Raw genomic sequence first — 15,807 nt, forward strand, 5'->3', positions numbered from 1 at the left:
CCAAAATTCCCAAATAAAAGCCCCAAACCCCCTAAATCTCCTCAGGACCTCTGCAAAGCCACCCCTTAGCCCCGCCCATTTCCCCTTTAGCCCCGCCCCCTCCCGGCCCTGCCGACCCAAATTTCCCCCCAAAAACCCCCCAAAACCCCCAAAATTCCAAAAAAAACCCCCCCAGAGACCCCCAAAAATCCCCTTAAAGACCCAAAATTCCCAAATAAAAGCCCCAAACCCCCTAAATCTCCTCAGGACCTCTGCAAAGCCACCCCTTAGCCCCGCCCATTTCCCCTTTAGCCCCGCCCCCTCCCGGCCCTGCCGACCCAAATTCCCCCCCAAAAACCCCCCAAAACCCCCAAAATTCCAGAAAAAAACCCCCCAGAGACCCCCAAAAATCCCCTTAAAGACCCAACATTCCCAAATAAAAGCCCCAAACCCCCTAAATCTCCTCAGGACCCCTGCAAAGCCACCCCTTGGCCCCGCCCATTTCCCCTTTAGCCCCGCCCCCTCCCGGCCCTGCCGACCCAAATTCCCCCCCAAAAACCCCCCAAAACCCCCAAAATTCCAAAAAAAAACCCCCCAGAGACCCCCAAAAATCCCCTTAAAGACCCAAAATTCCCAAATAAAAGCCCCAAACCCCCTAAATCTCCTCAGGACCTCTGCAAAGCCACCCCTTAGCCCCGCCCATTTCCCCTTTAGCCCCGCCCCCTCCCGGCCCTGCCGACCCAAATTCCCCCCAAAAACCCCCCAAAACCCCCAAAATTCCAAAAAAAAACCCCCCCAGAGACCCCCAAAAATCCCCTTAAAGACCCAAAATTCCCAAATAAAAGCCCCAAACCCCCTAAATCTCCTCAGGACCCCTGCAAAGCCACCCCTTAGCCCCGCCCACTCCCCCTCTAGCCCCGCCCATTTCCCCTTTAGCCCCGCCCCCTCCCGGCCCTGCCGACCCAAATTCCCCCCCAAAAACCCCCCAAAACCCCCAAAATTCCAAAAAAAAACCCCCCAGAGACCCCCAAAAATCCCCTTAAAGACCCAAAATTCCCAAATAAAAGCCCCAAACCCCCTAAATCTCCTCAGGACCCCTGCAAAGCCACCCCTTAGCCCCGCCCATTTCCCCTTTAGCCCCGCCCCCTCCCGGCCCTGCCGACCCAAATTCCCCCCCAAAAACCCCCCAAAACCCCCAAAATTCCAGAAAAAAACCCCCCCAGAGACCCCCAAAAATCCCCTTAAAGACCCAAAATTCCCAAATAAAAGCCCCAAACCCCCTAAATCTCCTCAGGACCCCTGCAAAGCCACCCCTTAGCCCCGCCCACTCCCCCTCTAGCCCCGCCCATTTCCCCTTTAGCCCCGCCCCCTCCCGGCCCTGCCAACCCAAATTCCCCCCCAAAAACCCCCCAAAACCCCCAAAATTCCAAAAAAAACCCCCCCAGAGACCCCCAAAAATCCCCTTAAAGACCCAAAATTCCCAAATAAAAGCCCCAAACCCCCTAAATCTCCTCAGGACCCCTGCAAAGCCACCCCTTAGCCCCGCCCATTTCCCCTTTAGCCCCGCCCCCTCCCGGCCCTGCCGACCCAAATTCCCCCCCAAAAACCCCCCAAAACCCCCAAAATTCCAAAAAAAACCCCCCCAGAGACCCCCAAAAATCCCCTTAAAGACCCAAAATTCCCAAATAAAAGCCCCAAACCCCCTAAATCTCCTCAGGACCCCTGAAAAGCCACCCCTTAGCCCCGCCCACTCCCCCTCTAGCCCCGCCCATTTCCCCTTTAGCCCCGCCCCCTCCCGGCCCTGCCGACCCAAATTCCCCCCCAAAAACCCCCCAAAACCCCCAAAATTCCAAAAAAAAAACCCCCCAGAGACCCCCAAAAATCCCCTTAAAGGCCCAAAATTCCCAAATAAAAGCCCCAAACCCCCTAAATCTCCTCAGGACCCCTGCAAAGCCACCCCTTAGCCCCGCCCATTTCCCCTTTAGCCCCGCCCCCTCCCGGCCCTGCCGACCCAAATTCCCCCCCAAAAACCCCCCAAAACCCCCAAAATTCCAAAAAAAAACCCCCCAGAGACCCCCAAAAATCCCCTTAAAGGCCCAAAATTCCCAAATAAAAGCCCCAAACCCCCTAAATCTCCTCAGGACCCCTGCAAAGCCACCCCTTAGCCCCGCCCATTTCCCCTTTAGCCCCGCCCCCTCCCGGCCCTGCCGACCCAAATTCCCCCCCAAAAACCCCCCAAAACCCCCAAAATTCCAAAAAAAAACCCCCCAGAGACCCCCAAACATCCCCTTAAAGACCCAACATTCCCAAATAAAAGCCCCAAACCCCCTAAATCTCCTCAGGACCCCTGCAAAGCCACACCTTAGCCCCGCCCACTCCCCCTCTAGCCCCGCCCATTTCCCCTTTAGCCCCGCCCCCTCCCGGCCCTGCCGACCCAAATTCCCCCCCAAAAACCCCCCAAAACCCCCAAAATTCCAAAAAAAACCCCCCCAGAGACCCCCAAAAATCCCCTTAAAGACCCAAAATTCCCAAATAAAAGCCCCAAACCCCCTAAATCTCCTCAGGACCCCTGCAAAGCCACCCCTTAGCCCCGCCCATTTCCCCTTTAGCCCCGCCCCCTCCCGGCCCTGCCGACCCAAATTCCCCCCCAAAAACCCCCCAAAACCCCCAAAATTCCAAAAAAAACCCCCCAGAGACCCCCAAAAATCCCCTTAAAGACCCAAAATTCCCAAATAAAAGCCCCAAACCCCCTAAATCTCCTCAGGACCCCTGCAAAGCCACCCCTTAGCCCCGCCCATTTCCCCTTTAGCCCCGCCACCTCCCGGCCCTGCCAACCCAAATTCCCCCCCAAAAACCCCCCAAAACCCCCAAAATTCCAAAAAAAACCCCCCCAGAGACCCCCAAAAATCCCCTTAAAGACCCAAAATTCCCAAATAAAAGCCCCAAACCCCCTAAATCTCCTCAGGACCCCTGCAAAGCCACACCTTAGCCCCGCCCACTCCCCCTCTAGCCCCGCCCATTTCCCCTTTAGCCCCGCCCCCTCCCGGCCCTGCCGACCCAAATTCCCCCCCAAAAACCCCCCAAAACCCCCAAAATTCCAAAAAAAACCCCCCCAGAGACCCCCAAAAATCCCCTTAAAGACCCAAAATTCCCAAATAAAAGCCCCAAACCCCCTAAATCTCCTCAGGACCCCTGCAAAGCCACCCCTTAGCCCCGCCCATTTCCCCTTTAGCCCCGCCCCCTCCCGGCCCTGCCGACCCAAATTCCCCCCAAAAAACCCCCCAAAACCCCCAAAATTCCAAAAAAAAACCCCCCAGAGACCCCCAAACATCCCCTTAAAGACCCAACATTCCCAAATAAAAGCCCCAAACCCCCTAAATCTCCTCAGGACCCCTGCAAAGCCACACCTTGGCCCCGCCCATTTCCCCTTTAGCCCCGCCCCCTCCCGGCCCTGCCGACCCAAATTCCCCCCCAAAAAACCCCCAAAACCCCCAAAATTCCAAAAAAAAACCCCCCAGAGACCCCCAAAAATCCCCTTAAAGACCCAAAATTCCCAAATAAAAGCCCCAAACCCCCTAAATCTCCTCAGGACCCCTGCAAAGCTACACCTTGGCCCCGCCCATTTCCCCTTTAGCCCCGCCCCCTCCCGGCCCTGCCGACCCAAATTCCCCCCCAAAAACCCCCCAAAACCCCCAAAATTCCAAAAAAAAACCCCCCAGAGACCCCCAAAAATCCCCTTAAAGACCCAAAATTCCCAAATAAAAGCCCCAAACCCCCTAAATCTCCTCAGGACCCCTGCAAAGCCACCCCTTAGCCCCGCCCATTTCCCCTTTAGCCCCGCCCCCTCCCGGCCCTGCCGACCCAAATTCCCCCCCAAAAACCCCCCAAAACCCCCAAAATTCCAAAAAAAACCCCCCCAGAGACCCCCAAAAATCCCCTTAAAGACCCAAAATTCCCAAATAAAAGCCCCAAACCCCCTAAATCTCCTCAGGACCCCTGAAAAGCCACCCCTTAGCCCCGCCCACTCCCCCTCTAGCCCCGCCCATTTCCCCTTTAGCCCCGCCCCCTCCCGGCCCTGCCGACCCAAATTCCCCCCCAAAAACCCCCCAAAACCCCCAAAATTCCAAAAAAAAACCCCCCAGAGACCCCCAAAAATCCCCTTAAAGGCCCAAAATTCCCAAATAAAAGCCCCAAACCCCCTAAATCTCCTCAGGACCCCTGCAAAGCCACCCCTTAGCCCCGCCCATTTCCCCTTTAGCCCCGCCCCCTCCCGGCCCTGCCGACCCAAATTCCCCCCCAAAAACCCCCCAAAACCCCCAAAATTCCAAAAAAAAACCCCCCAGAGACCCCCAAAAATCCCCTTAAAGGCCCAAAATTCCCAAATAAAAGCCCCAAACCCCCTAAATCTCCTCAGGACCCCTGCAAAGCCACCCCTTAGCCCCGCCCATTTCCCCTTTAGCCCCGCCCCCTCCCGGCCCTGCCGACCCAAATTCCCCCCCAAAAACCCACCAAAACCCCCAAAATTCCAAAAAAAAACCCCCCAGAGACCCCCAAACATCCCCTTAAAGACCCAACATTCCCAAATAAAAGCCCCAAACCCCCTAAATCTCCTCAGGACCTCTGCAAAGCCACCCCTTAGCCCCGCCCATTTCCCCTTTAGCCCCGCCCCCTCCCGGCCCTGCCGACCCAAATTCCCCCCCAAAAACCCCCCAAAACCCCCAAAATTCCAAAAAAAAACCCCCCAGAGACCCCCAAAAATCCCCTTAAAGACCCAACATTCCCAAATAAAAGCCCCAAACCCCCTAAATTTCCTCAGGACCCCTGCAAAGCCACCCCTTAGCCCCGCCCACTCCCCCTTAGCCCCGCCCATTTCCCCTTTAGCCCCGCCCCCTCCCGGCCCTGCCGACCCAAATTCCCCCCAAAAACCCCCCAAAACCCCCAAAATTCCAGAAAAAAACCCCCCAGAGACCCCCAAAAATCCTCTTAAAGACCCAAAATTCCCAAATAAAAGCCCCAAACCCCCTAAATCTCCTCAGGACCCCTGCAAAGCCACCCCTTAGCCCCGCCCATTTCCCCTTTAGCCCCGCCCCCTCCCGGCCCTGCCGACCCAAATTCCCCCCCAAAAACCCCCCAAAACCCCCAAAATTCCAAAAAAAAACCCCCCAGAGACCCCCAAAAATCCCCTTAAAGACCCAAAATTCCCAAATAAAAGCCCCAAACCCCCTAAATCTCCTCAGGACCCCTGCAAAGCCACCCCTTAGCCCCGCCCATTTCCCCTTTAGCCCCGCCCCCTCCCGGCCCTGCCAACCCAAATTCCCCCCCAAAAACCCCCCAAAACCCCCAAAATTCCAAAAAAAACCCCCCCAGAGACCCCCAAAAATCCCCTTAAAGACCCAAAATTCCCAAATAAAAGCCCCAAACCCCCTAAATCTCCTCAGGACCCCTGCAAAGCCACACCTTAGCCCCGCCCACTCCCCCTCTAGCCCCGCCCATTTCCCCTTTAGCCCCGCCCCCTCCCGGCCCTGCCGACCCAAATTCCCCCCCAAAAACCCCCCAAAACCCCCAAAATTCCAAAAAAAACCCCCCAGAGACCCCCAAAAATCCCCTTAAAGACCCAAAATTCCCAAATAAAAGCCCCAAACCCCCTAAATCTCCTCAGGACCCCTGCAAAGCCACCCCTTAGCCCCGCCCATTTCCCCTTTAGCCCCGCCCCCTCCCGGCCCTGCCGACCCAAATTCCCCCCCAAAAAACCCCCAAAACCCCCAAAATTCCAAAAAAAAACCCCCCAGAGACCCCCAAAAATCCCCTTAAAGACCCAAAATTCCCAAATAAAAGCCCCAAACCCCCTAAATCTCCTCAGGACCCCTGCAAAGCTACACCTTGGCCCCGCCCATTTCCCCTTTAGCCCCGCCCCCTCCCGGCCCTGCCGACCCAAATTCCCCCCCAAAAACCCCCCAAAACCCCCAAAATTCCAAAAAAAAACCCCCCAGAGACCCCCAAAAATCCCCTTAAAGACCCAAAATTCCCAAATAAAAGCCCCAAACCCCCTAAATCTCCTCAGGACCCCTGCAAAGCCACCCCTTAGCCCCGCCCATTTCCCCTTTAGCCCCGCCCCCTCCCGGCCCTGCCGACCCAAATTCCCCCCCAAAAACCCCCCAAAACCCCCAAAATTCCAAAAAAAAACCCCCCCAGAGACCCCCAAAAATCCCCTTAAAGACCCAAAATTCCCAAATAAAAGCCCCAAACCCCCTAAATCTCCTCAGGACCCCTGAAAAGCCACACCTTAGCCCCGCCCACTCCCCCTCTAGCCCCGCCCATTTCCCCTTTAGCCCCGCCCCCTCCCGGCCCTGCCGACCCAAATTCCCCCCCAAAAACCCCCCAAAACCCCCAAAATTCCAAAAAAAACCCCCCAGAGACCCCCAAAAATCCCCTTAAAGACCCAAAATTCCCAAATAAAAGCCCCAAACCCCCTAAATCTCCTCAGGACCCCTGCAAAGCCACACCTTAGCCCCGCCCATTTCCCCTTTAGCCCCGCCCCCTCCCGGCCCTGCCGACCCAAATTCCCCCCCAAAAACCCCCAAAACCCCCAAAATTCCAAAAAAAACCCCCCCAGAGACCCCCAAAAATCCCCTTAAAGACCCAAAATTCCCAAATAAAAGCCCCAAACCCCCTAAATCTCCTCAGGACCCCTGCAAAGCCACCCCTTAGTCCCGCCCACTCCCCCTCTAGCCCCGCCCATTTCCCCTTTAGCCCCGCCCCCTCCCGGCCCTGCCGACCCAAATTCCCCCCCAAAAACCCCCCAAAACCCCCAAAATTCCAAAAAAAAACCCCCCAGAGACCCCCAAAAATCCCCTTAAAGACCCAAAATTCCCAAATAAAAGCCCCAAACCCCCTAAATCTCCTCAGGACCCCTGCAAAGCCACCCCTTAGCCCCGCCCATTTCCCCTTTAGCCCCGCCCCCTCCCGGCCCTACCGACCCAAATTCCCCCCCAAAAACCCCCCAAAACCCCCAAAATTCCAGAAAAAAAACCCCCAGAGACCCCCAAAAATCCCCTTAAAGACCCAAAATTCCCAAATAAAAGCCCCAAACCCCCTAAATCTCCTCAGGACCCCTGCAAAGCCACCCCTTAGCCCCGCCCATTTCCCCTTTAGCCCCGCCCCCTCCCGGCCCTGCCGACCCAAATTCCCCCCCAAAAACCCCCCAAAACCCCCAAAATTCCAAAAAAAAACCCCCAGAGACCCCCAAAAATCCCCTTAAAGACCCAACATTCCCAAATAAAAGCCCCAAACCCCCTAAATCTCCTCAGGACCCCTGCAAAGCCACCCCTTAGCCCCGCCCACTCCCCCTCTAGCCCCGCCCATTTCCCCTTTAGCCCCGCCCCCTCCCGGCCCTGCCGACCCAAATTCCCCCCCAAAAACCCCCCAAAACCCCCAAAATTCCAAAAAAAACCCCCCCAGAGACCCCCAAAAATCCCCTTAAAGACCCAAAATTCCCAAATAAAAGCCCCAAACCCCCTAACCCAAACCCTAACCCTAACCCTAAACCTAACCCTAAACCCTAACCCTAACCCTAAATTAAAAAAAATAGCTTCCCCTTTTGTTCTGTTGGGGTCTCCCGGCTGCCCAGGGTGGGCGGGCCGGCCCTCCGGTGGCGTTTTTATTAGAACGTGCCAGGACCTTGCAGAGGGTGGGTGACACTTCCGCCACACTCAAGATGGCGGACGCAATAGGCCCCTGCGAGAGGTGTCCCTGCTGATGCCTGCCACCGGTCGCGGGGCCGTCGCCCGCCTCCGGCGCCGCTGACCCCGCCAGCCGTGTCTTCGCACCGGGAAGCAGCGCGGAAAACCGCGCGGAAAGCGCGGGGCCGGCATCGGAGTTCGGGCGAGATTCAGGCAGCCGAATAGACAGAAGCCCTTGTGAGGAGAGGGGCCTTATGCATACCACACCAATAATGGCGGCTCAACCGGAAAGGGCTTCTGCCAGCACCTAAGATGGCGGCGAAGGACGGAAGTTACATCACAACCACACTAAAGATGGCGACTTAACCGGAAGTGGCTTTTGCCACTACCCAAGATGGCGGAATGAGCGGAAATTACGTCACGGCCACACTAAAAATGGCGTCTACACCGGAAGTTGCTTCTGCCAGCACCCAAGATGGCGGGAAAACCGGAAGTTAGATCGTCACCACACTAAAGATGGCGATGGTTTACGCTGTTTCTTGACCTTCTCAAGATGGCGGCAGGGAAGGCCCCCTCTAGCTGCGTCTATTTGACTGCCTGAGCGCGACGCCGACACCGACGCCAGCCCAGCGTTTTCACGCATCTTTCTGAGGCGTTTCCCGCTATGTGGACACCGACTGTGGGGTCAGCGGCGCCTGGGGTAGGCGGGAGCATTCAGGCATCCGAATAGACGGAGCGGGGTCCTCTACCGCCGCCATCTTGAGAAGGTCGCATCGCCACATTGGTGTGGTACCGGTAATTTCCGCCCTTCTTCGCCAGCAGCGAAAATGGCGGGGATCCCGGGGAGCAGCGCGGCCGTCCGGGGGCACCGGGGCGGGTGCTCCGGGCTCGGAGGTGAGCGGGGAAGGGGGACAGTCCCGAGCGGACGGTGGGGGCCGGTATTCCGGCCCAGGGATGGATGTCCCCGGCACAGGGATGGGTGTCCCGGGACAGGGATGGGTTCCTGGACTATCTAATGATATTATATAACAATCGTACAAGGAGATCTATGTAAAAAATTCTCCATTGTCACCCTTCTCCCAGCCCCGCTCTGTTTTCAGGATCCTGGGGGCAGAGTTTGGGTCTGGACAAGGCTCTCCCCCTCCGAGCTCTCCCTCTCGGAGTTCTCCCCCTCGGAGCTCTCCCTCTCCGAGCTCTCCCTCTCGAAGTTCTCCCCCTCGGAGCTCTCCCTCTCGGAGCTCTCCCTCTCGGAGCTCTCTCCCTCGGAGCTCTCCCCCTCGGAGCTCTCCCTCTCGGAGCTCTCCCCCTCGGAGTTCTCCCCCTCGGAGCTCTCCCTCTCCGAGCTCTCCCCCTCGGAGCTCTCCCCCTCGGAGTTCTTCCCCTCGGAGCTCTCCCCTCCGAGCTCTCCCCTCCCGAGCTCTCCCCCTCGGAGCTCTCCCTCTCGGAGCTCTCTCCCTCGGAGCTCTCCCCCTCGGAGCTCTCCCCCTCGGAGCTCTCCCTCTCCGAGCTCTCCCCCTCGGAGCTCTCCCTCTCGGAGTTCTCCCTCTCGGAGCTCTCTCCCTCGGAGCTCTCCCCCTCGGAGCTCTCCCCCTCGGAGCTCTCCCTCTCCGAGCTCTCCCCCTCGGAGCTCTCCCTCTCCGAGCTCTCCCCCTCGGAGCTCTCCCTCTCGGAGCTCTCCCCCTCGGAGCTCTCCCTCTCGGAGCTCTCCCCCTCGGAGCTCTCCCTCTCGGAGCTCTCCCTCTCGGAGCTCTCCCCCTCGGAGCTCTCCCTCTCGGAGCTCTCCCCCTCCGAGCTCTCCTCCTCGGCTGCCACCGCCGCTCGCTCGCCGCTCTCAGCGCTGCCGGTGGCTGTGCCGCGGCCACGGGGCAGCGCTGAGCGGCTCTAGGCACAGGTACAGGTGTTGTGGGTGGTGCCTATTGGCTGCCATGGGTTAGGATACTCTGCAAGGTATAAAATGCTTCGTGACTGGAACAGAAAGGCCTTCGGGTCCGCCTGCAGCTGGAGCTGGCAGCTGTGGGCTGGCTCTGGGTACCCACTCCCTGAGCTGCTGTAACTCCGCCTGTGCAATCAACAGCTTTCAGGAGAGCCGCCTGAAGTGCCGACATCCTTCCTGAGCCTTTCTCCTGTGCTGCAGGAGAAGCAGAATAAGAGGGGGGGGTAGCAAGAGGGGCTGTAGGACTCAGACTGCTCCCACACAGCTGCGAGAACATCACACGAGAAGAAGCAAACCTGAGCAGCCCAGCAAACACCATTCCTGGGGACACAACAGTGGCCAAGATGAGCAGGCTGCAGTCTGAAGACCAGACCAGCGCTGCTTGGAAATGAAGACGATGCAAAACAGCGCCCATGTCCACCATAGAAACTGACACAGCATCCTGCCACCAAAACTGCAAACAAAACTTAGAAGGGATAAGTCGGGACACCTGTGGTGTCTGCCCAGATCTTCCCCTGTTTTCTGTCCTATTTCAGTTAATCTTGCGCCCAAAAAGGGGGAACCAGAATGGGACGTATCGAGTTTATTCTGATGTATATTGAATTCTGTAATTTCCTTTTGCTAGGTACTTCAGTAATGTTATGTTTTTGTTTCCCTAGAGAAGCTTACCCCAAAGACCAGACACCCAATTATGTCCAGCAGGCTTCTGCTCCTGTCCCTGGTGGTCTCCTGGATGCCAATACCAGCCTCAGCATGGATTGCCCCGAGACGTACCGAAAAACAGTCACTCGATCCATGTCTCCCTCCAGGAGATCAAAGAAGGACTGAGAAGAACCCAGCAGGAGTCAGAATACTGGACAAAAGAGCTATTTTTGAACTTTGGGCCGTCAGGATGGGAGGCTTCTATTGTTAAATCCATTATTTAGTTTATATTCATTTTCTTTCTCTTAAATTTTGTATTAAGTTACTTCAAAAACTTTCTTGTTGCTAACACCACCCAGTCTCTTTTAAAAACAAAAAAAAGGGGAGATGTAGCAGTGCAGGTGGCTGCAGCCACTCTTTCTCCTGAGGAGAACTCGGACAGCCGGCTGTGGCGGTCAGCAACCCAAGTTTAGCACGCAACTGAGAGCCCACGATTCCTTTGTTTTGCCTTTTGCGTGTTTTCCCCTGACTGGTGAATGGTTTGTCTTCTTGTTTTATGTATGAAGTTGTGTATATTCATTGTCCTTCTTTAATCTGTATTAGTTCTAGAAAGCTCTGTGCCCTCGACGCCCCATTGGATCCTTCCCCGAGTCCCTCCTCTGTGTCGTTCCCTTCCTGTCAATCCCACCCGCTTGTCTCTATCCCATTGGCTGAGATCCCTTTCCCCACCTATTCTGTACCCAGTATAAGATCCCTGCACCCTCCCACCGATTTGTCTCTTCATCCCTGTGTTTTCACGGGAATAAACCCGCGTGGGACGCATACGGAGAGCCCCTCTCTTTGCTTCTTTGCCTTCGCCTCGTGCCTGCTGAACAGCGACAGGAGGACCCGGCCCCTTTTGGGCGAGGAGCTCTGCCCCTTTCTCATTGTGTGCTGGGCACTGAGTGCCGCCTTCCAGAGGGGTTTCAGCGTTGACCTCCGGGCTTCTTTGTGCCAGCACGCGAGGGGTAAAACCCCCTTCTGCCAGCTCCCAGCGGCTGCAAACCCCTCCAGGTACCTATCTGGGGGCCCCCCGAGGCTTTTCCACGAGCGCAGAGGATGCATTTAAGTGTCTTACGCCACGCAAGTGCACCTGCCGCGCTCACAGAAATGCCACGGAACTTTGTCTCTCGCTAAGCCGGGTGCCCACCGTAGCCTTAGACTCGGGATGAAGCCGGAGACTCGAGGACCCGGGCGCGCTGATGAGAGGCCGAGCCGCTGACTTGTTGGGATTTGGCCCGGTTGCCCGTAAACTCGCACAAGGATTTTGGTTTTCTGTACCACAGCTGACTGAGAAGCTGACCGGTGATCGCGGGGCCTTCCGAGACGGCCGAGGAAGATTCATTTCACGTCCGACACGGATTCACCTCGCCGGTTATCCGAAAGATAAGTCGGGGGCCGTGCCCCGTGCATGGGGCGATAGCGGGGTGGAAATTCCTCCGAGAGAATTAAAAATTAGCAGGGGGGAAAGGGATGTCCTCTAAGGGGCCTCTTAGGACAGCTGAAGGGGGTGGCTCTACTTTGGATTGCAACCGTAGGGTGTGCGGCGCAGAGCAGTTCCAGTCTGTCCTGCACTGTCTAGCATGGATGGATTTGGGGCTCACTGAGGGGTTTCAGGGGGTGTTTGGGGGAGCTGAAAGAACAGCAAGACCCCAGGGTTTGACTGAACAGCATTTATTGGGGGGGAGGGGGGGCGAGGGCCGCCCTTAAAAAGGGGCGGTCCCCCCATCACAGCCCCCTCCTCATCTCAAAGCCCCCCCCTGCAGGGGCACCTGCAGCCCGATGGGAGGAGGGACGAGGGGGGGCCGTCGCTGGGCCCCCCCCAGGTTCCCCGCCCGACCCCTCCCCAGTCCGGGCGGCGGCGCTTCGGGGCCTGGTGGCAGCGGTGGGGGGGGGTCTCGACACGGCACGTAGTGACACGCAGGGGCAGGGCGGGGCGGGGGGCGATGGAAAGCGTTGTGGCAGGGGGGCTCGCGGCGGACAGCGTGGCGACAGAGCGGGTCGTGACGGAGTGGGTCGCGCTGGGCTATGTCGCGACAGAGCCGATGGCAGCAGCATCGTGACGGTTCCGAGTTCTGGGGGGCTTCAGGGGGCTCCGGGCTCCAGGGTCGGGGGTCCCGCGGGGGTCTGGGGGATTCCCTGGGTGGTCGGGGAGGGGCTGGGGGGTCCCAGGTGGACTCTGGGCTCCAGAGTTGGGGGGTCTGGGGGAATCTGGGTGGGTCTAGGGGGGCCCAGGGGGGGTGTGGGGAATCCCAGAGGGGTCCAGGGGCTTGTGGGGGTTCCCAGTGGGGTCTTGGGGGGTCCCACAGGGGTCTTGGGGCATCTAGCAGGGCCCTAGGGGGCTCCAGGTTCCAGAGCTGGGGAGTCCGGGGAGGTCTGGGGTGGTCCAGGGCAGCCCGGGGTGGGTCTGGGCTCCATGGTCTGGGGTCCCACAGGGGTCTCGGTGGGTTCGGGGGCTCCCAGAGGGGTCTGGGGGGGCCCGGGGGGGCCCTGCGGGGCTCCGGGCTCCAGATTTGGGGGGCCTGGGAAGGTTTGGGTGGGATCAGGGGAGCTCGGGTGGGGTCTGGGGAATCCCAAGGGGGTCTTGAGGCATCCCAGGGGGGCCTGGAGGGATCCGGGGGGACCCAGGAGGTCTCACTTCTCCAGATTTTGGGGGTCCGAGGGGGTCTGGGGGCGCGGGGGGGCCCGCTGGGGTCTCTGGATTGAGGGGGTCCCCACGGTGGGGGGTCTGGGCTGAAGGCAGGGGGGGCGATGGGGCTCCAGCCTTCATCTACCCCCTCCTTCTCCTCCTCCTGGCAGGGCTGTGGGGACCGCCAAAAGGGGGGGGGGTCCTGGCAGGAGCCCCCCGCCATCACCCCAGGTCTGGGTGAGCCGCCCGGGGGTCTCATCCTCCTCATCCTCAGCCGAGCTCCACGAAAAAGGGATCTGGGGGTGGGGGGGGGGGGGGGTCAATAAATCCCCTGGGACACTCCCAAAACTTGGGTGGGATCCCTCCGCCTCACCCCCAAATTCCAGACTCACCTCCTGCTCTCCGGGGGCTCCAAAAATGGGGCTGGGGGTGCGGGGGGCCGGTGGGGGCTGTGGGAAGAGAGGAGGCAATTTAGGGTGAATGGGCCAACTTTGGTGTACTTTGGGGACAACTTTAGGACACTTTTGTATTCTTTTTGGGGCACTTTTTGGGGCACTCACCATATCGACAGCACGAAGTGGGCTGGGGGTCCTGGCAGGGGGTTCCCCCACCTCCCAACCCCCCAAACTGACCGCTTGTCCTGGGAATCCCAGCCTCGCCTCTTGCTGGGGGGCCTGGGGGGTCTCCTGACCTGCTGAAGACACCACACCTGAGGGGGGAGTGAGGGGTGTCTCCGGTGCCTCCCCCCCCCCCCCCCCCCCTTGGTGTGGGAGCAGTACCTGGGGGCTGGGCCGCGGTCCGGTGGGCCAGGAAGACCCCCAGGTCTGGGAGTCCCTGTCGGTGCCTCCTGAGCGCAGCCACGAGGCTCCGGTGCCGCTCGCTCACCAGCTCCCGCCCCAAAAACACCCCGAAGCTCCCCAGCAGCGAGGCCAGACTCGCCACCAGCTCCTTCAGTGCCTTGGCCGGGACCCCCCCGACCATGCCCTCTTCAATTTGGGGGGCTGGGGGTGGACAATCCCCACCAGGGCCGGGGGTCAGCAGGCGCCGGACGTCGAGAGATTTGACCTCGCGGTTGAAGAGGCCACGGTGGCACAGCCGGTTCTGAGTGATCACCACGGGCTTGGGGGGACCCAGGGGGCTCCCCAAAGCGAGACCCCCCCACGGGGGAGGCTGCAGCCAGGGCAGGGGAGCGGCGGGACCCCGCCGGGAACCCCCCAAGGGGACCTTTGGGCCGAATTTGGCCGCGTTGCGTTCCCGTTTGGTCCGGAGGCGTTTGGATTTGGAGCGGGCGGGGACGAGGTGGTGATTTCGTTGCGGGGGGGCCCCCAGGACCCCCCGGTGGTGGCTCATGATGGAGGTGGTGTCTGGGAAAGAGCTGGAAAAGGGAGGTTTTTTGAGGACTTTTTCCCCCTCAGGTGCCCCCCAGGATCCCCATTCGCCAGATGGAATCTCTTGGTACTCACAGGACCCCCTAATTCACCCCCCCCGGGACTTCGTAATTGCTCCCCAGGGACCCCCAATTCCACCTCAGGACCCTCTAGTTCCTCCCTCCAGGACACCCATTTACCTCATGACCCTCCTGGAGCCCATTTCACTCCCAGAACCCCCCACTTCCACCTCAGATTTTCCCCCCCAGAGCCTCCCATTCACCCCCAGGACCCCCCAACTCTCCCCCATTTTCTTCTCACAACCCCCCGACATCCCCAGGCCCCCCTCAAGGGCCCTCAGGCCCCACTCCAAACCCCTATTTTCCCCTCAGATCTCCCCCCAGAGCCCCCCCCCCCCCCCATTCCTTTCTAGCACCCACATTCCCCCTCAGGATGTCCCAGGACTCCCGGTTCCTCCCGATTTTCCCCCAGTTTCTGCCCAGTTCCCACACCGGGCCCAAGGCCACGCCACCCTCACGCGCCGGTGGGCGGGGCCAGCGCCAGCTCGCGCCGGCGGCCGTTGGGCGCCAGGTAGCGCTCGCGTTCTCCCGCGCGTCGCTCTGATTGGCCCGCGGGGCCCCAGGGCTCGGGCGCTGATTGGTCGGAGGTACGGGGGCGGGAAAAGGGAGGGGCGGGGCCGTCGTTACGGAGGGGAGGGGGCGGGTCTGAGGGAAGAACGGAGGCAAGTTGGGAATAAGGGGGTGGAAATGAGGGAAAGTGGGGGGAAAAGAGGAAAAGTCAGGCAGAAAAATGGAGGCAAAAAGCGGGAAATGGGCTACAGGTAGGGAAATCTGGGGTAATGGGGGAGAATCGTGGGGAAATGGGGATAGTGGGGTAAAATGGGAGGAGAATAGAGAAAATGGGAAGTAACGGGGAAAATGGGGATAAAGAGGGAAAATAGGGATGGTGAGGGCAAATGGGTGGAAATGGGGGTAATAGGGGAAAATTGGGGGGTGGTAGAAGAAAATGGGACAGTGGGCTAGAACTGGGAATAATGAGGGAGAAATGGGGGGAAATAGGAGAAATTGTGAAGAAAGAAGAGAAAATGGGAAATAATGGGGAAAATGGGGATAAAGAGGGAAAATAGGGATGGTGAGGGCAAATGGGTGGAAATGGGGGTAATAGGGGAAAATTGGGGGGTGGTAGAAGAAAATGGGACAGTGGGCTAGAACTGGGAATAATGAGGGAGAAATGGGGGGAAATAGGAGAAATTGTGAAGAAAGAAGAGAAAATGGGAAATAATGGGGAAAATGGGGATAAAGAGGGAAAATAGGGATGGTGAGGGCAAATGGGTGGAAATGGGGGTAATAGGGGAAAATTGGGGGGTGGTAGAAGAAAATGGGACAGTGGGCTAGAACTGGGAATAATGAGGGAGAAATGGGGGGAAATAGGAGAAATTGTGAAGAAAGAAGAGCTAATGGGGGATAACGGGAAAAAATGGGAGAAATGGGGGGAAAATGGGATAAAATGGGGGAAATT

The 15,807-nt window shown here is 58.6% G+C and overlaps 1 protein-coding gene and 1 long non-coding RNA gene across 4 annotated transcripts; one reads left to right on the forward strand and one right to left on the reverse strand.

The window, feature by feature from the left end:
* Positions 1-8,226: 8,226 nt before the first annotated feature.
* LOC138101601 (uncharacterized) lies at positions 8,227-11,057 on the forward strand. The gene is made up of 2 exons (XR_011147217.1): positions 8,227-8,552; positions 10,251-11,057. It is a non-coding gene; the product is annotated as an uncharacterized lncRNA (long non-coding RNA).
* Positions 11,058-13,003: 1,946 nt separating this feature from the next.
* On the reverse strand, positions 13,004-14,810 carry PRR19 (proline rich 19). 3 transcript variants are annotated; one of them, XM_068999372.1, is made up of 5 exons: positions 14,709-14,810; positions 13,681-14,276; positions 13,462-13,592; positions 13,294-13,350; positions 13,004-13,197 (listed from the first exon to the last, which is right to left on the reverse strand). In XM_068999372.1, the coding sequence occupies exons 2-5, from the start codon at positions 14,249-14,251 to the stop codon at positions 13,039-13,041; spliced, it is 918 nt and encodes a 305-aa protein (XP_068855473.1). In that variant the 5' UTR covers positions 14,252-14,276; positions 14,709-14,810; the 3' UTR covers positions 13,004-13,038. The 3 variants fall into 3 exon arrangements, with proteins under 3 accessions (XP_068855473.1, XP_068855472.1, XP_068855471.1); XM_068999371.1 differs by having other exon boundaries at positions 13,462-13,595; XM_068999370.1 differs by having other exon boundaries at positions 13,462-13,610.
* Between the last annotated feature and the right edge of the window lie 997 nt (positions 14,811-15,807).

Source organism: Aphelocoma coerulescens, unplaced genomic scaffold (assembly GCF_041296385.1).
Source record: "Aphelocoma coerulescens isolate FSJ_1873_10779 unplaced genomic scaffold, UR_Acoe_1.0 HiC_scaffold_348, whole genome shotgun sequence".
Lineage (NCBI taxonomy): Eukaryota > Metazoa > Chordata > Aves > Passeriformes > Corvidae > Aphelocoma > Aphelocoma coerulescens.